We start from the raw sequence: 20,389 nt of genomic DNA on the forward strand, positions 1-20,389 counted from the left end.
CTAGGCTGGCCCTACTGAGACCCTAATCTGGATGACAAATATGTGGAAGTCCATTCCACCCAGTAGGTCAGGATGCCAGGGAAATCAAAGGATCCTCGGGGTTGGATAGAGGATCTCAATGAGCCATAATGTTTCTCAGGTCTACCAAGGTACACTCAACAGGGAAAGTTTAAACAACTCTGACCTCAAGTCAAGTTATTTTTCCGGGCAAATGGAGTAAGATGGAATCCTTGTCCTGTCCACCTAAAGGCCTTGCCAAGAGCACTTAGAGGCCTCAGAAGCCTGACCTTCACCCCAAGTCTTTTGTGTGTATGGAGGCTATCGCCTCAAAAACACAATTCTTCCATGGATCTACTGAGAGAGGGACTTACCGATCAACTGCTCCACATGCAAACCCAATGTGGTGATCGCTCTACCATATGAACGTTTAATTAATCCTACTAGAGACCAATGGCTGTGCCCGGTGGTACAACCCGCCAGTGGAAACCAGCAGGAATACTGTGGTACCAGTGCGGAGATTAAAGCCCTAGGCAATTTTCTGGAAGCATGAGGTTTTCAATGCATCTAATGGTATAGAACATTTACATTTCCTATTCTCTCTGTGGCAGCCTACATGCACTATGGATATTATTGGACAGGACTCTACATAGCAGGCATTGGGTTTAAGCTGTGGCAGTTAAGAGGAAATCTTGGGTGAAACAAGCCTCAATCTTTCCAGGAATGCCCTGCATTACCTCAATCCTTCGGCTATGGTATAAGAACACCTGTCAGCCAGCCCCAGCGGACCTACCATGAGAACTGCAAAACCTACGACATTAAGGAGCATTTCCTACCCTAGCACTCTGTGGAATATTTTATTTATTTATTTTAGCATGGGTATTTCTATATTGCTGACCTTACCCAAGGCTTAGTGGAGCCCTCCACATAGCATCAGAAATACTCAACTCAGACTCCACAAATTGCATGCATGAATATTTGCGTAAGTCAGATCAGGGATAGTAAAAATGGAAACGGAATGGGAGTTTTAGAATTTTCCAAAAGCAGGAACAAAGCACAAACTGAGGTGGATAGAAAATAACAAATCCCTAGGGACAGGAGACGGCAGAAAAAGTAATGTACTTTCTCTCTTCTTGATTCCTGCTCACAAGGTTATGGGATACACAGGAGTCAGAGACCAAATTATGATTAGTCACAGAGGCAAATGTCTCCCAAGAGCTCTCCATAAGAAGAAGTCACATATATTACATGCACGGATATTGAATCTGGTCTTTGGTCACCAGAGACGTTTCCTGAAATATAATTCTTGTAGGGTCTGCCATTTACAATGTCTGTTTAGTATAAAAAAAAAGTGAATGTTAAAAAAAAGCTACATGTGCTTGTGAAATCTCCAACAAGAACAGCTGACATGGTGCATATGATTCTGAAAGACAGTGCTTAATTTATGCCGTTTGTAGGAGGTGGTCACTCATTTTTAGGGACTAGAATTATTTTTCATCATTAGACTTTGACGTAGAAGAAAAGAGAGAAAGGCAGAAAAAAAGAGTAAAAAAAGGAGTTAGACAAAGCTAAGTTAACAGCCAGAAAGGAGAGAAAGAAAAGAACATGAAGGAGTGAGATAAAGAGACAGGAGAGTAGGGTGATGGAAGAAAGAGGCAAGTGGTGGAATCCAGACTAGTCTTAGTACCCGACTAAGCTAGGCCCCAAAGATGGCGCTTGGGCCTTTAGCTAATTTGTATTTTTAATTTATTATGTGCTGCATCCAGCTACAGAAAATGGACCGAGAGGGTAAGGCTGAGTGGAAGAGTGCGGTTTGAGGACTGTGGTCAGGGTTAGGCAATGCTTGCACCGCTGCTTCCCTTCTTAAGCAGTACTAAATGGCCCAGTTACTTACTTTTCAAGAGAACGTGTCAGGGATATGCAGAAAGAGGGATGAAAGCAACAGTGTACATGTGTGCAATGAAGGAGCACTGTACTGTGGACTTGGATGTCCTTGGTTTCAGAGACATCGAGATAGGTGTGCTCCACATAAAGAAGCATGAGGAGGCCCTCAGGTGAACAGGTTATTGGGGTGCACCAAGTGTAAATGCATGAAGTGAGTAGGAGCTCTGGCAAGAAAAAAGCCCGATGGATCTGGGAACCGGGTTCTACAGTATCCAGTGTGGATAGTGTATGGAAGCACCATCCACTTGGAAGTAGGGAGGCTGAGGGAAGTTATTGTACTGTTTGATTATGAAGGATGAATGTGCCGTGCTAAGGGTTTACATTACTTCAAGCATCCTTCCAAGGATTGCAGCACACTCTGCTTTCCAATATAGGTTGCAACCATATCTTACCCTGTGTTCAGCGCTCCGACCCCATTGCTGGACGTGGGCTTCTCCCAACCCCAAGACATGTTGCTGCACCCCATCCCACTGCGAAGACGACAGCCTCAGCAGCGCCATCACAAGCTGGTTCTTGCACAGCACCAAGGCCTCTGAGGAGCCATCCTCTACCACAATCCTAAAAGGGAGCAGCACAAACCATGCATGAGAGGAGAGCAGGGGAGCATGTCGCCCAGTCATCATACAGTCTCACTGCTGCACAGCCAGACTGTAGCCCAATCAGTGTGCAGCTCATCTGGAAAACATCAATGATGGAGGGCAGCATACTAATGATGTAGCCAAATTTACAGTCAGTGCAATTCCAAAACAGCAGGTTAAGCTACAACTCACTTAGGGCCTCATTATGATGTCAGTCAGAAAGGTTCCGAACGGCATTCTAAATTCGTGTCGGAACCCGCGTTTCCGACCAACTCGGAAACATATCCGACTGACCGATTATGATAGTTTGAAACCGTTCAGACTTTCCGACTCAGTCCCGACCGGCATTCGGAGAAACCGAGTTGGTCGGAGCCGATTCGTACAGGCCTACAGCCCGCGTTTCCAATCGATATACTACGATGTTAGATTCGGACAGCCTTTCTGACTCGGTTTGTCCGACATGAATCGACTATTGGAAACCGAATTTGGGGGCCCGTAGCAGGCCTTCACCCGGAGTCCTCCGGCTGGGGCCCGTGCGGTTACCCATGGGTCCCCTCCTTACAACCATGCACAGTGTGGCAGGCACCCTGGGGTGCCTGGCACAGGGCGCAAGGTTTTTCGCAACCCCCCACCCCCTTCTTCAATGTGCTGTCAGTCAGAACACAGGTTTCCACTAAAGTCAATGGGAGTCCGACCGAACGGTGTTCAGAAGCATCATAATCGGTCGATCGGACTCCACAAATTCCATTCGGTTGGAAACCATTCCGACAAGGAGTCGGTAGGAATGCAGTTGGTCGGAATGCTTTCCAACCGACATTGTAATGAGGCCCTAAGTGTTCAGATCAATAAGTGCTCCACCCAGTAATTTTAAAGCCGTGCAGACAATCAGTGTGCAGCACAAACACTTTACAACTCAAACAGAGCACAGCTAGGGTAGAGGGTACACTATCTACTGCGCATCCTGAACAGTGTGCCCCTTTGGTGAGCATGAAGGCACTGCTGCATGGGATGAGGCACTGACAAGGTAGGGTGCAGCATAGTAGGTGTGAACGCTTTCCTGAGAACTTACTTGGCTTTGGCTTGAAATACTCCACTCCGTGATGGGCAAGGGGGGAGATTCTGAGAACACCGTCCCTAAGGAAGAAGAAAATATGTTATTCAAAATTATGTGACCAAGCTTTGAGTCCTAGAGTCAGACATTCCAAACTCCTGCGGCACAAGGACATAAAAGTACCAGAGGCAACAGCAGAGTGGACATGCAAACGATAACACAACACCAAGAGGCACAGGACCAATGTTGTTAGGCAACCAGCACCCTCAAGCAAAGATCTGAGGCTGTTAGATGCCAGTCCCCAGCAATCAACACAGAACCATTATGCTTTCCATCTCCCATTACCAAAGATCTTGGCCACTAGCTGCCCCTCCTACCATACCGTTCAACATGCTAACCCCAGCAGCAAAGAGCAAAGCAGCTAGAGAACCAACCCCTCAAATGCAAAGTCTCAATCAGTCAGACATCCAATCCCTTCAATGCAAAGCGCTGGAGCTATTAAAAATTGAAAATCTAGCAATTAGATATTGCAAGCCTCAACAGTAACTGTATGAAGATAATGAAAAAGAACATATTGCCAAGTGGGAAGAGTTGAGTTGTTTACAAGATCTCAAATTTAAGTGGTCATCTCTCTTTATTATACACATTGTTTGGTTTTTTATCTGTATTTTGCAAGATTTGCAAGTGTTATACAGCTCATCTATAGCAAAGAAATCATCTGTAATCTTAGTAAGGAGCACACAAATGAGTTGCATTGTCATAGGCGGCACTGGGTAGCTATACCAAGGGGTCACTGTGGCCCAGCCATATATCCTATATTCACTCATAGCTCATAGTCCCAGACTTCCCACCTTCATGCTTACTGTTGTACCACAGGCACCATGATTTCAAAAGGATATAGATTGACAAAGAATTATAAAGGTTAGCAGAAACTGACAAGCCTCCAAAACCTACGCTTTGATATTTAGGAATTTTTATGTGAGCCAATGGATGAGGTTGAAAACTGGAATCCATGAATGTGCACAACGGATGATGAAGGCCTTAAAAAGTTATTTACCATCGATAACGCTCTTTCTAGTACAGACTATCTAGTCACTGATTCCTCACCTTTTGAATATTCCCCAGGCGTCAGACTGGTTCTGGAAACTTTTCATCAGTACCTCGTCACGCCGTGAGGTACGCTGTGCAGCTCTGCAGTAAAGCCGTTCCTCTAAGGAAATGACATGAAGGGCCCATATAGGCACCACCCCTGCATGCTGACATCAATTGCTTTTAAGGCTGCCGCGCCCCCATACGCAGAGCCAAAAGAGCGAATCATGACCAGTGTACAGGTTCCAGGGCGGGAGATCTTATTAAAGATAAGAGTCCAATCACAGCAGTGGGAGGATTAGAAAGTCAGTGAGGAACGTCTCTTACAGAAGGTAAGTAATTTTTTCCAATGATAGAGACCTTTAATCACAGATTCCTCACCTTTTAAATTGATACCAAAGTAGTACATATTTGAGACGAGTCAGTGAATGGACACAAACTAGAGAGTCTAGAAGGACTGAGCGGGCAAAATGCAACTCTCGCCTAATCAAGCTGCCCAAACAATATTGCTTTGTGTACGTATGGAGGGGCACCCACGTAGCTGCCTGACAGAAGTTTAGGACAAGGACTCCGCATGTTAATGCTGTGGTAGTAGCTCTGGCCTGGTGGAGTGAGCAGGCTGTCCTTCCAGATGCTCCTTTTTAGCCAATGTGTAGCAGATCTTAATGGAGAGCACGATCCAGCTGGAGATAATACTTTTCTGCACAGCCTTGCCTTTTTTTCCTCCAGGCACAGGGTCCGTGACCCCACCCCACCCTGTTTGTTGCAGTACCACATGGCAGCGTTGCTGTCTGGGAGTCCCTGCTCAGGCTTCCCTATGATAGAGGGCAGGAAGACTTTCAACACCAAGCAGATGCGTGCTCAGCTCCAGCAGGTTAATATGGAGCCAAGACTCCGATCTCCACCTTTCCCAAGTGGCCCCTCCAACCCAGAAGTGACGCATCAGTCACTACCATCAGCTCTGGGTGGGCAAGGGAGAGGGTTCTGCCGCTGACCCAATTACAGTCCAGCAACCACGACTGAATATCTTTTGCAGTCTCCTCCAAACTCTCAATGTGGTGGAGAGGTCCCCATGTTGTTGGGACGGCTGGGACTTCAGATCTCACAGTCGAGCTCTCATATACCCTCTGGCTTGTTAGACGAGCAGGATGCTGGCGGCCATCAGCCCCAGTAGCCTCAGAGTCGACCTCACTGAAATCCAAGATCAAGGTTGAAAGATTGTGATCATAGCCTGAATGTCTTGGACTTTCTTTCCTGAGGGAAAAGCACAAAACCAGGCCTTGTCCAGAGTCACTCAGATGATAGGGAGAGTCTTAGAAGGAATCAAGTGGGACTTCAGCACATTGATAGTGAACCCCAAAGAGGACAGGAGGTTTGCCATAGTTTGGTGGTGACTGATGACTCCGTCAGTTTCTAGGAAGATGGTGGAAGGTGAGTCGGGGAAATAAGGAAGGGTAATGAGTAACCCCCGTGGACAATTTGGAGAACGCACCAGTCCTAAGATATTACCTGTCAACCCGGGTAGAATTGGTGGATTCTGCCTTCCACAGGGTGGACATGCTCATTTAAGGGCACACTAAAGAGGCTTAGCAAGTGGGGCTGCAGGGGGAGCAGTAGACTGAAAGGCCCGTTGATCTTGACCTTGGGGGCGGTGGGCAGACAGACCATGAAACTGCTAGGTTCTTTGGGGAGGCTGGCAGCCTGGGGCACTTCCGTCAAATCTAAGAAAGGAGAGGCGGAACTGTTGCAGTTGGTGAGGTGGAGCAGAAAGGCCCAGAGAGCGAGTGGTAGCCCTGCTCTTCATCAAATGGTCAAGAGCAGAATCAGCCTTGCTCCCAAACAGGCGGGTCCTGTCAAAGGGCATGTCGATCAGGGAGGACTGGACATAGCCTTAGTACCTAATTGATTTCAGCTACAAATGGCAGCAAATGGCAACATTGGTGCCTATGGCCCAGCCGATAAGAATCAGTGGCGTGCACGCTACAACCAATCATAAAACTTGGTTGCATCATGACAACTTAGAATGATCTGAGCGAGAACAGGTCGAGGATCTTCGGGCACACCAGGGTGGACTGTACCACCAAAACCGAAAGGGCACAAGAGTAGCGTCTCAGAAAGCAACTGGCGTTAACAGATTGGAGGGCCAGACTGATGGAAAAAAATAGACGTTTGCCGAATGTTTCTCCCCGCTTAGATACTCGGGTAGTGGTAGGAAATGTGTTGAGGGTATATCGGTTCATGGAGGCTTGCACCACCAGGCTCTTGGGTGAAGGGTGGTGCGAGAGAGAAAAGCAGGGTAGGCCTTGAGCACGGTGATGGCATCTGACAATTTGTCAAGTGACTATCGGGCCAGAACAAGGTCGGGCCAAGTCCCCAAACAGAGTATCCGTCAGTACCTCGTTAAAAAACAAAGAAGGGGCTCAGAAGATATCTGCCCCATTTGGAGGACTTTTGTCAATTCATTTGTTTTTATCATCAAGGTGGAGAGCTGGACGTCAAGCACTTCGGCCGACCTACACATTGCCATGCTGTAGGAAGCAGATTATTCTGTGGCTGGTCCAGGGGACACGAGTAGATCCATTTCTGGGGAGGTATCAAGACCACTAGCCTCCTGCAAGTCCTCATAACAATTATCATTCTGGTAGGGTAGTGAAAATTGATCACCCAGGACATAGTCATTGTCAGAGTCTGTTCCAAAAAGGGAATGCAGATAATGTTGCCTCCCTTGTGGAGGTGACAAATCAGGTGGGAAAAGTGGCACTTAAGAAGGAATCTGGTGAAAATTCGGTCGAGGTTTGACAGGTGCCAATTTGGCAGAAAAGAGAGCTATTGGGTCCTCCTCCTGAGACATTGGCGTTGAAGTACCTGGGGCGGCATAGTTCGTGCAGCCGAAAGAGGGATCAGAACTGGAGGCGGAGGTAAGATAGGCTTGAAAGGTCCAACTGATGCCAAGGGCGTATTCAACTGGCAGAAATCCAGATGGAAGGCCCCTCGGCTCCAGGGGGCCTGATGGAGCGCCAGAGGAAATAGGTAAGGATCTAAAGAGACAGAGCACGGCTGCATAGAACTCTTTGATCTGGCGTGGAGTGGCTGTCAGCCCCGAAATTCTGGGCTGTGCCATCACTAGTTGCGAGATCGGCTCCACAGTTAACCAACTTTGGTAGAGAGCGAAGCGCGCACCACTCCGCACCTGCTCAGGCAAATGTGAGCGGTGCAAGGGAGTGGAATCCTGCTTCAATTTCTTATGCTTCTTTTTTGATTTACATGAGGATATGAACTGTGAAGAAGACAGGCCTCTCAGGTGGCTCCGGCAACTTTGGGAGTGGGAACAAGATGGAACTTTGGATGCAGTCTTGCTACAAGAAGTACAGGGACCATCAAGTGGATGCTGGCCTTGGAATTAAGGACAGGTTGTTACTCCCGCTATTGCCTCATGCTGAAGAAGGATGGAGGCCTTTGTCTTATTTTAGATCTTCACTGTCCGAATACCTTCCTATGGAAGGACAAATTCAAAATGCTAATACTGGCCCAAGTTCTGTCTGTCCAGGATCCGGATGACTGGATGGTTGCTTTGGATCTGCTGGACGAATACTTTCATGAGTCCATCCTGCATCCTGTTCATGCTCCACATCAGAGGACATGGCAAGAGTCACTCAAGGCACTCACATCAGCATGAAGGGGTGGTGCCTGTATGTGGTTCCACTCCATCGCTTTCGGAGAGGAACAAGGTCAACAAAGAACCGCTTGATGCCACATAGCAATGCGCGGGAAAACTACTGTAGAAATATCCATATCCACATCCACATCCACATCCAGTTTGACGCCTGGATCTGGATCTGGAGGGTTGTAATCTGTGGTTAGGTAGAGTATCCACCAGATAGAGCATTACTAAAGGTCAGTAATTTATTCTTCCTGGCTATTTTCCTTGTTTGACTGCTTCACAACTTTTTCTCTGTTGTCCTTGCTCAGGATTCATTTTTTGGTGGAGAAGTGTGGCTCAATGATTAGAGCGGCAGACCCTGATGCAGAGGTCTAGCCCGGGACCAGGGTTCAATTCCCCGACTCGGCGGGTTTTGGGCTCAAAAATTCCACGGACCTGATAATTCTCGCCTCGGTGCCTATTCCAATCATGGAGTCCCACTCTGCAACTCTGGGCAATAGCTTGCTTAATCTCCACAACGGCCCCCACAACGCTAAGGATGCCTGGCCTCCATCTTGGGGGTGCCCAGGAGTGGACGCCTCACAGGGAAAGCCAGGATGGGTTCCACAGCGGTATTCGTACAAGCGCCTTGAGACCCTTGCGGGTGAGTAGTGCGCTATACAAGTATCAAACTTACATTTGGTCACCACCTGCTACCATTTTGTCCTTGGAAATGAGCCTTTCCTCAATTTCTCTCCATTTTATTTGAAGCTTCTCCACTTGACCCATTCTGTCTGTTTTCATTGTCCAACGGCTTGACTTCAGTTCCAGTTAAATCTCTCCTTTTCTTTGAATACATCTTGACTCAGCTTTTGTGTCAGAGCTTTTCTTTCCTTACTCCTGGCTATATTTTGTCTTTTCTGAGACATCCCAGCATGAAGCCAGTGTTGGAACTATAACGCAAATACCCAAAACTTTATGTCCCTTTCTAGCTGCTTCCAAAGTGCCACATTATGAACCTGCAGAAAGGGTACTCTCTATTGACTTTTTCCGCTAAATAGCGCCAGTCAAACATATTCCCCAATCGTTGTTCTGGACACCTGCCAAATTCCATACCAATGCTGAACTAGAGGGCACTTACTCTGAACACAAAGTTGTAGAATCTCCATATTCTATTTAATGTATTTCTTTCCAGGTACACAAAGTAACTTTCACATGCTCTCTGTTTTTATAAACTCTCCAGAAGATTATCAACTTTTTTCTTGTAGTGGCCAAGAAGACTGTGCTGCAGGCAGACATCTCCTTGTGCATGAACTATGGACATTCTCTGTCTTTAGGTCTTCCTATAGTTAGCATATGCAGGCTTCAAATCATTCAGAACACTGCCAGACTTAAACTAAATCTTCCTCATCGTTCCTCAACATCCTCTCACCTTGCATAATTTAATTTGACTGTGACCAAACATGGTGCCTTTACATAGAGACTACTGGCTGCAGATTCCTCACCTTTGGAATATTCCCCAGGCATCAGACAGGATTGGAAACCTCAGCACACTGTCAGGTGGGGTCATGCAGCTCCGCACTGGAACTGTTTTACTCCAGAAATGACGATCAGGGCCCATTAGATGCCACCCCTGCATCTTGACATCAGTTCCTTTCTTGCCACACCCCCCTGCATGGATAGAGAGCTCCCTTTGTGCGTCTCATAGACATTACCTGGAAATATCTTCTGTGTGCAAGGGATTTCACCACCTAAACAAGAGATTTCAAGCCCAATAGGGACTGTGGCCGACAAATGCCTGTGACGGAGCTCCACCAAGTATGCCTGTGGTGTCTGGAGTCGGGCCATGACTCCAAGGCCTGCAGCTACTGTGTGTCAATGAACCTGACAGCCATCAGCAACCACGAAGTCAAACTTCACACCACCAAGCACAAAAAAGCTCCTTGTTGGGGCTGTTCCAAGTCGCGGTCCGCTTCCAAAGTTCCATCTTGTTCCCACTCCCAAAGTTGCTGGAGCCGCTTGAGAGGCAGGTCTTCTTCACAGTTCAAATCCTCATGTAAATTGAGAAAGAAGCATAAGAAATTGAAGCAGGATTCCACTTTCTTGCACCACTCACATTTGCCTGAGCAGGCGCAGGGCGGTGCGCGCTTCGCTCTCTACCAAAGTTGGTTAACTTTGGAGCCGATTCCGCAACTAATGATGGCACAGTCCAGATTTCCGGGGCTAACGGCCACTCTACACCAGACCAAAGAGTTCCATGAAGCTGTGCTCTGTCTCTTTAGCTGAACTGCCAAAAGAACACGCCATGGAGGGCCAGGCATAGCAGAAGGCAGAAGAGGGCTACGGTCCAACCCGTAGAGGACAACACCAAACCCGTGAGGCATAGCAGCGGGGGTTTCCCACCAATAGAAAGAGCAGGCCGAACCAGGAAACTCGCAGCAGAGACAGAAAAGAAGCAGGCTGCAGAAGACCCCACGGAAGCCTTCAAAACTTCCAGTGGCAGTAGCTATACAATAGCCAACAAGTACCCCACATAGGGTATGGTACATCCCTACAAGCAAGGGACACCTCTTGAGATAAGCTCTTAGGCAGAGGACTCAAAAAATAAATACAAAAACAGCTGGCCAGCTGTAGCAAAAGAAAGGTAAGACGGCAAACAGCCGCAAGGTCTGGGTAATGACGACTTGAACCCAAAGAACGGCACTTACCAAACAAAGCAGTGACAAGACTGCAACCAAATGCAAAGTTCACACAAGGACTAGAAACCATGGAACTCATGAAAACTAAAGCAGTGACAAGACTGCAACCAAACGCAAGTCCATACAAGGACTAGAAAACATAGAACTCATGGAAACTCAGACATGAGACGTTGAGCTGCCGGGTCTACATGTCCGTCGAACAAGGAGGCCCCATCAAAGGGCAAATCCCTAAGACGCTTCTGGACATTGGAAGGAAAACATCCACCGCGAAGCCAGGTATGGCGACGCAGAGCAACGGACCGGACCGGGCTATAGCATGTCTCACCGAATCCATGGTGTCCATGGCCGATCGGATGGCAGGTAGGTGGGGGTCGACTCCTCCGGATCCGTCTCCTTTAGAGACAGCGAGAAACGGGCCCCGTCGTTGCGTGAGGTTGGCGACCTCCGAGACTTCTATTTCTTATGCTTACCAGCAGCAGGAGAACAAAGTCTCCGGGAACGACTCTGCGACCTGTCCCGAAACGATCCCCTAGCACGAGAAGGAGACCGGCGACGTGGGGGCTCCGAGTGGGACATCCGGGCGGTCAGCAACTTCAAGCGACATTCCCGCAAGGACTTTGGCTTCAGCCGGCGGCAGGCATCGCACTCCTTGGAGTCGTGGTGCTCGCCCAAGCACCACATACAGATCACGTGTGGGTCCGTTGCCGACACCTGCCACGAACAGGAGTCACACGTTTTGAAGCCCGAAGGCATCACACACTGTTCCCAGATGCAAAAAGGCGCAGAGAAGGCCTGAAAATCAAAAACAGGCAAGAGGTAACCGCTTCTCCAGATCCACGTTGGGACGCGGAAAAGAAGAAAATGGACGTCAGCACGCCGGGGGGGGGGGCGGCCTATATGGCTCCATTGACGTCACTTTCGGCGTGCAGAGGTACTGCTGGGGAAAAAGTATTTTCCGGATGCAGTCTGATGCCTGGGGAATATTCTAAGTTAAGGAATCTGTGGTTAGATGTCTCTATCAGATTACATATTTACTCTCATGCTGGCTGTCTTGGATGGTTTGAGCCAAAGCGGCCTGAAACTCCTCCAGGATCGCCAGCAAGATCTCACTGGCCATGTCCCAAAGGACATGCATATCACGGCCTAAGAGGCAGAACACATTTATTGAACTTAAAAAAAAACATGATGGGACAGAACATTTGCTTCCCAAATGCCCCAAGTGTTTTCATCTCCTCATCAGTAGGGGTCATGAGGAATGCATCAGAGTTGAATTTACTGGTGGAAGCTTAGACCAACAAACTCTCATGAGCTAGGTGCTGTGTAGGAAAGTCTGGGTTGCCCGCCACCGGTTTATGGTGCCTGGCTATCTACCTGTTCACCAAAGGCAAGAGCAATGCTTAACCCAACTATCAATAGGAGCGTCAGTCAGGGCATTAGTAAATGGACGAAAGGATCAAATGAGGCTGTCCCAGGGTGCAAGTCCACAGTGAGGACATTTGTCTCAAGGCAGCAGTAGGTCTATGACTTCAGCTGAACGTATAATTACTATGGCAAATGATGCTTTCTTCTTTATTGGGGCCCAATGGGTGAAACCAAACATGCCAGGGGAGGTATCTAGCCCACTGGTCTCTTACAAGTCCCTATCTATTCCCTATATACATCATCATCATCATCATCATCACAGTGTGTGGGTAAACCATCCCCATCATTACTATCATCATTATCAGATCAATAAGAGTCCAAGCCAAAGGTGGTAAAGCCTGAGACAGGCTTTGTAAAACAGGGAGTGTTTTGTCAGAATCAGAGTGTACAGTAACCAGGTGTGTTGGGAGTGGAGTCAAAACACAACCTTGGTCAAGGACGAAGCAGATTCGGCTTGAGGTCAGACCCCAATGTCAGCCAAGGCTCAACCTCCGGCGTCGGTGGAGAAGGAACCGGTATACATCTTGGATCTAGAATGGAGGTCAGCACCAGAGTCGGTGCAAAATATGAGGCATGTTGAAGGGGCACACATGGCGCCTGTGAGAAGTTGGCCTGGTATATGATGCTCACTAGTTAAAGTGATCACCTTGTACCATGCCAAGCAACCCTTATGGTGTGGTTGTAAGTCAACCTTTTCGGACTAGCTGCCCTAGTGGTAGCGTAGGCTAAGCAGTCTTTGAGGCTAAACTCGTGAAGCGTGTTAAGCCAGCTGTTTTACCAAATGTAACCCCCTTTTATACCAATGAAAGGACACCACACAGATATATATTCAAAATATATATGTATTTATTTCTCAAAGTAACCCCTCGTCTCTTTATGAGCACAGGAGCACAAATCGTCAAACAAGATTACAGTAGAATACACAGAAGTTGCACTTTATATGGATAGGCCCTGGTGGCCACTCGAACCATATACTAAAATAGTGGTATAAGTACCACGAACAGAAAAGGGAAAAGGCCTAGGGCCTCTAGAACCGCTGGGCCTACAAGGAGCTAACGTCAGTTAGTGACCAGGAGGTCCACGGGTGGCGTGTGCAGAGCGAATAGTCACACGCGTGCTCCCATAGGTTTCAATGGGTGCGTAAAAAGTACAAAGTTACTGCAAAGAGGATCTTCCGGATGGACTAGGAACTCAAGATTTGGAACACAGGCAATAGAGATGTAATACTACACTTGGGCACAGGTGTGCCAGCTTTACCTCACCCACAGGAAGCGGGTGCATAGGCCTCGAAGTGCGTCGGGTTTCTTCTATCTGTTCCGTGGAGCCTGAAGACAAAGATGCTGCAGGCGGTCGGTCCGGGAGAGATGCAGTGGATCCAAGAGTGGATCGGAGATGTTGAAGACCTGTAAGCAGAGGGGACAGTGTTCACAGTCACTAGCCAGTGACCGGCGTGGAACCAGGTGGGTACCAGGCAATGTCGGGTGCAAACAGGAAGAAAGGTGTAGCTTGTCTCTGCAGCCACGTGGTCCCTGGAGGTCGACGACGCCCAGGAGTCGGTTCACGAGCTGTCCCACGCAGGCTCTCGCTGTCGGCGGTGTCGGCGACTTGATCGAAGCAAACAAGCCTTGGCAAAATCAATTGTTGTAGGAGATGGAATAAGCTGATGGTTCTGACCAGCAAGGTCAGAAGGACTGCTCCTTTGGAGGGGAGCAAGGGCCAGTCTGGAGCAACCAGACCAGCGGTGTATTTCTTGAAGTTCGTCGCCAAGATGGCTACTAGCCAGCGGGCCAGCAACCGGTTAGGCGCGTCGAGTGGCAAAATGCAGAAGGGCCCCACGCAGATCGTGGAGATGCTGGAGGGCTCACCTTTGGTGCAGATGCTGCTCAGGTGTTGGGCTTCTCAGATCCCAAAGCACAACTTGGAGGGAGCCTCGGTTGTTGCACTTGTCAGCTTGTCGTAGTCGTTCCAAGATGGCTGGCTCCACGTGTCTCGGTGCCTCCATGGGTCTCCTCTTTTCAGGGACTGTGGATCGGGCGGTGAGAGGTCTGGAGGTCCAGGTCTTGTCAGTCTCTGGGCTCGGGCTCCGGCGGGAGGCGGCGGCAAAGCAGACGTTGATTCGCTGGATGGTGCTTGCGTTAGCAAGGTGGTCACTCCCTGACCACAGGGGAGATTGGCTTCAGTCCTCTGTGCAGCAGAGCGTCGAAGTTCCCGTCTTCTTCTTAGTGTTAAGTTGATTCCAGGATGTCTGAAGTCTTAGGACACAGCTCCTACCTTTAAGCGGATTCTAGGGGCCGGACTACCTGCTAGGTCCCTCCCTATGGGTGGGACCAGGAAGGGGGGTGGTTACACCCCCAATCCTTTGTCCAGCTCGCCCCAGGCCCGGGACTGGTGTGCCCCAGGACCGGTTTGAACTGGCATATGCACCGAGGCTCCTTGTGAGCCACAGGCATGTCTGGTTTCTTTCAAGCCCTACCTGACCAATACACAAAATCCTGTTTGGGGTGGTGCACGCACCTCCCCTGGCAGGAAACCCTTTGTCCACACCTCCCAAGCTGGAAGGACTCCCAGCAGCAGGAGGGCAGACTTGTGTCTGTGGTGGCAGCATCCATTTTGTGGAGCTGAGGCTATGTCTGATTTTACCCGGGTTTCAGGTACTGTACATGTCGTGTCCCTCTAGAAGGGTGGAATGCTAACCCCGTCGCCAGAATTGGCGAGGAGTTAGTATTCCAATTCGTATGACACCTTACTCGACATGTTTTGATAAAGCCAAACCAAAGATAGCATTTAACCGCGAGGTTCATAATGCACTTAAGAGTATATGGTATGACGATATCTGGAAACAGTAGAAGGAAGTTGTTCCGACCACTGCAGACAGGCTCAGCTTATGCCAGAGCACCATCTCACATGGAACCAAGCACTCTGCCTTCAGGATTGTTAAGGCCTGCCATAGGAGTGACTTATAGGTTACCAGGTGTCCCATTTAAGGTTAGGTATAGGTATACTACACCTAAGTAAGAGGCGATTACACCAACTTACCCCAGCTGAGTGATCAGCCAGTTGTGTCAGATTGTTAGGCCAAGCCTGGGGTGGCATAATACATGCTGCAGCCCCTGGCAGGCCTTGGGTACACCAATGCCCTGGGTACCTAGTGTACACTGGTACAGGGGCTGACAGGGTGATCCACTTCCAATTGGTTATGCACCTAGGGTGCATAGTTTTAATTTAGTAGAGAGAACAGCAGGCTGGGGGTCTGATTGGCAGGCCCACAGCCTCAATATGTCAAAAACCAGTGAAGCAAAAAGCAAAAATTTGGGGTGACCATAGGATAGCAGACCCTACTCTCCTACACAACCCCCCCCCAAACGCTGGGACATTAAACTAGCCTTGACCAGTCTCGTCTTCATGTCCTAAGTGGAAGTACCTGGAGAGACCATCTGCATTCCCATGGTCAGTACCTGGCCGGTGCTCCACTGTAAAGTCCATCCCCTGTAGGGAAATGGACCACCTAAGCAGTTTGGGGTTTTCACCCTTCATCTGATTTAGCCACAAGAGGGGCTTATGGTCGGTCTGAATCTTGAAGTGAGTGCCAAACAAGTATGGCCTCAGCTTCTTCAGGGCCCACACCACAGCAAAGGCCTCCCTCTCAATAGCTGACCAATTCTTCTCTCTGGGGGTCAACCTTCTGCTAATAAAAGCAATGGGTTGGTCTTGACCATCTACATTAAGTTGTGACAGCACAGCTCCCACACCCAACTCAGAAGCATCTGTTTGGACAATAAACTCTTTGGAGTAGTCAGGACTTTTCAGGATAGGTGCAGAGCACATGGCCTCCTTCAGGTCATCAAATGCCTTTTGACAGCTTACTGTCCACTGAACCTTTTTGAGCATCTTCTTGGATGTCAGATCATTAAGAGGAGTCACAATGGACCCATAGTTCTTAACAAACTTCCTGTAGTACCCAGTCAAGCCCAAGAAAGCTCGAACTTGAGTCTGGGTGGTTGGAGGGGACCAGTCCTTGATGGATTGTATCTTACTCTCCAGTGGTTGAACTTGGCCTCCACCTACAAGGTGGCCCAAATATACAACCTTACTCTGCCCTATCTGGCACTTAGTAGCCTTGATAGTGAGGCCTGCCCTTTGCAGAGCCTCAAGAGCCTTCTTCAGGTGGATCAGGTGATCCTCCCAGGTGGAGCTAAAGACAGCAATGTCATCCAGATATGCTGCGCAAAAGTCATCCAACCCAGTAAGGACTTGGTTCACCAGCCTTTGGAAGGTGGCAGGTGCATTCTTCAGACCAAAGGGCATCACCACAAACTGGTAGTGCCCACCTGGGGTTGAGAATGCTGTTTTGGCCTTAGACTCCTCAGCTAATCTGATTTGCCAATAGCCAGCTGTTAAGTCAAATGTGCTCAAAAACTTTGCAGAAGTTTGTCTATGAGCTCATCTGCCCTTGGAATAGGGTGTGCATCTGTCCTGGTGACAGCATTGAGACCCCTGTAGTCCACACAGAACCTCATCTCTCTCTTGCCATCTTTGGTGTGAGGTTTGGGGACCAGAACCACTGGGCTAGCCCAGGGGCTCTCTGAGGGTTCAATGACACCTAATTCCAGCATTTTATGTACCTCAGCCTTTATACAGTCCCTGACGTGGTCAGGTTGTCTGTAAAGCTTGTTCTTTACAGGCAGACTGTCACCAGTGTCCACCACATGGGTACACCAGTCAGTTTGACTAGGTATCAAGGAAAACATATGTGAAAATGATTGTAGAACCTGTCTACATTCAGTCTGCTGATGGGCAGTGAGGTTGCCTCCAAGGGTCACTCCTTCAACTGAGCCATCTTCAGGGTTCTGAGACAACAGGTCTGGGAGAGGGTCACTCTCTTCCTCCTGTCCCTCATCTGTAGCCATGAGCAAGCCCATGTCTGCCCTGTCAACATATGCTTTAAGCCTGTTAACATGGAGTACCCTGTGGGGACTCCTGGGAGTTCCTAGGTCGACCAAGTAGGTGACCTCTCCCTTCTTTTCCAGGATTGTATGGGGTCCAGACCATTTGTCTTGGAGTGCTGCTGGGGCCACTGGCTCCAACACCCATACCTTCTGTCCTTGCTGAAACTCAACCAAGACAGCCTTTTGGTCATGCCAAGCTTTCTGTAAGGCCTGGCTTGCCTCAAGGTTTTTGGATGCCTTCTCCATATACTCAGCCATCCTGGAGCGGAGACCAAGTACATAGTCCACTATGTCTAGCTTAGGCTTTTTGAGAGGTAACTCCCATCCTTCCTTCACCAAACACAGTGGGCCTCTCACAGGGTGCCCAAACAACAATTCAAAGGTGCTGTAGCCAACTCCTTTTTTTGGGACCTCTCTGTAAGCAAACAGAAGGCAGGGTAGAAGGATGTCCCATCTTCGCCTGAGCTTTTCAGGTAATCCTTTGATCATACCTAGGCTGTCCGGAATTCGGTTTAAACCGAATCTGACTGACAGTACCATACCGAATGAAAATCAGCTGACCCGGTTTAAACCGAGTGTCACTGATTTTCAGAGTTGACGGGGGACAGGAGCTGTTGTGGACTGCCGTCTCTCTGACTGCGGCCGCACCCGAGTACTTCACAGGTCTTTAAAAAGACCATTTAGATAACGAGGCTTTGTTGTTCTTTCGCCCCTTCTCAGAGCCCCTGTGGGTGGGGCTGAGCGCAGAAAGGCTCTTCATTGCCAGGTTTATGCAGTGTGACCAGATTGAGTCCTGCCCCCAAGTAGCGGTGTGTATATATCCAGAGGCAATACAAATCTGTGACGCATTTTTTTTCCAAGTATATTTTGGCATCTTTCCGCGCAGGTTAGAAATCGCCTAGAGATGTTGTACCCCTCCCAGAAATTCTAAAAGGGCTGTATTTAAGCCGTCGCTGCAGGTGGAGTGCTCCTAAACTCATTTTTGGGGCCAAGACTTTTTTCATCCACAGGCTTTGATCTAGAGCGAGAGAGTGAAATGCAGAAAACTGAGAAATAAGCAATTAGAATAATGCGAAAAGAGTGACCAAGAGAGAAAGCAGTGTTTAAAAGCACCTATTACCGTGAGATCAATAGACAGGAAGTGTATGGAGGTGGCAGAAATACACATGACGTGGAAGCAAAATTAGGCAGGCTTGGTATTCAGCAACCCTGCCTTTCGGAAATAGCTCAAAAGAAACCATTCTGACTCGATGTAGTAACAATAGTTGTTATAATGTTAATTAACAAATGTAAGGAAGAATCCGGTCAGAAAGGAAGGAGGCATAACAGGGGCCAGCGAAGGGGGCTGCTGTAAATATAGACTACCCCTGCTACTGACACTGACTGAGGTGCCATGATGGAGGCTCAGCTGAGGCGCGCTGGGCCGGACACGCAGCACATCAACATAGAGTGACTCACACTGAATCACCAGGTCACATGATTGTGTCAGTGGCAGTCATGGGTGACATCCGTGGGGCAACAATGCAATGGGGCACTTAACTGAGGGACGCGAGGGTGCAGAGCCCCTTGTGGCAGGACGCAGAGAGAAAGTGTATGGGGTGGAGAGAGCAGGAGACTAGCACTTAGTTATTAAGACTCACAAAGGGGGCGGCTCAGGAGGGGAATGTGCGTGAGAAAGAGCTACTCATGTCCTAAATATATATCACTTAGGCTGCTCCGCAAACATTCTGGATAATTATACTTAGACATGCCAACACTCCCGATTCAGGCGGGAGACTACCGATTTCATGGCTAGTCTCCCGCCTCCCGATTCCTGCAAGCGAAAACCCGATTCCTCGGGTTTCAGCTGACAGGGCTTGGTATTGTGTAACGTGCTAATTCTTCCAGCAATAGTCAGAATTGCGATGCAGGAGGTCTAGAAGAGGTGAAAAACCAACAAAGCCTCATTAACAAGTGAATGGTCTGTGAAGTACTGCAAGGGGGGGGGGGGGCGGCGGCTGTGTGAGTGCCCGAAGCTGTTTCAGCCCGGGCTGACGGGGAAGGGAGGGAGGGTGTATGCACTGACCGTAACCTGCCAGGCCAGTGCAAATTCTTGCATCCCCCTCTTTCTCTGCCTACCATTGCGCTCCATGCTTACGAAAGTTGATAAAAAAAAACACGTGAATTTGCTTTCAAATGTCCGATCCTGCAGCAGCCACTTCCAAAGTCCATACATGACAGAAACCCGATTGAAGGCCCCATTCTCCCGATTATTTATTTATTATTATTTTTTTAAATCTCCGACTTTGCTTTTCTGAAATGTTGGCATGTATGCTTAAATACAACCAGGCCAGTTTAATTGTGTTCATTAGCTTGGAACTAACTTGATAAACTGTGAAAAACATTTTCTTTTTCACTTCGTAATTGTTACAGGTTAGCCACAACTTTCTAAAAACACGTTTCTGAATATATTCCCATATTTAGAGACCATTCGACTGCATCTACATATACTATTGACGCAGAATAGATGGCACCTCTCAAAATAACGTGAGCGTTTCGAATTGCTGTATCTGGTTGTAAAATGGCGAGTCCTAATAAATACTGTGGGCGCTTTTACGTAATAATACCTTACATATTAAGTACTGTTTACAGTCCCCACTGAACGTCAGAATGCGTGGCGCCAGTCAGCATTCGAAAGCGCTCACTATGTTTTCTAATGTTTTGCGTTGAGTCACCTCTACTCTGAATTTACTCTTTCATAATTGTTTGTTTACAACCCTGGTTGATTTCATAATTTGCAGTAGCCTGACAAGGTTTCAGAAATAAATGGCCCTTTCGGTTGGGAGATAGCGCTTTTCCGCTGCCAAAGAATCTGTGGTGCACCAGATGAATTGTTGGCGTCTTTTATTCACCACACACTTTTACTTTAGATCCAGGCAGGAAAATGTGGACTCGCCATTTTACAACCAGATACAGCAATTCGAAACGCTCACGTTATTTTGAGAGGTGCCATCTATTCTGCGTGTGGCTCAATGATTAGAGCG

At 48.4% G+C, this 20,389-nt stretch overlaps 1 protein-coding gene across 1 annotated transcript in view; it reads right to left on the reverse strand.

The window, feature by feature from the left end:
* The window catches only part of CTC1 (CST telomere replication complex component 1), a 191,922-nt gene that overhangs the window by 21,652 nt on the left and 149,881 nt on the right, over positions 1–20,389 (reverse strand). The window contains exons 21-22 of the mRNA XM_085636896.1: positions 3,589–3,653; positions 2,334–2,499 (exon numbers count right to left, since the gene is read on the reverse strand). Coding sequence (XP_085493022.1) covers positions 2,334–2,499; positions 3,589–3,653 — 231 coding nt within the window. The remainder of the gene's footprint in view (positions 1–2,333; positions 2,500–3,588; positions 3,654–20,389) is intronic.

The sequence above is a fragment of the Triturus cristatus genome, chromosome 12, assembly GCF_964204655.1.
Source record: "Triturus cristatus chromosome 12, aTriCri1.1, whole genome shotgun sequence".
In the NCBI taxonomy this organism is placed as follows: domain Eukaryota; kingdom Metazoa; phylum Chordata; class Amphibia; order Caudata; family Salamandridae; genus Triturus; species Triturus cristatus.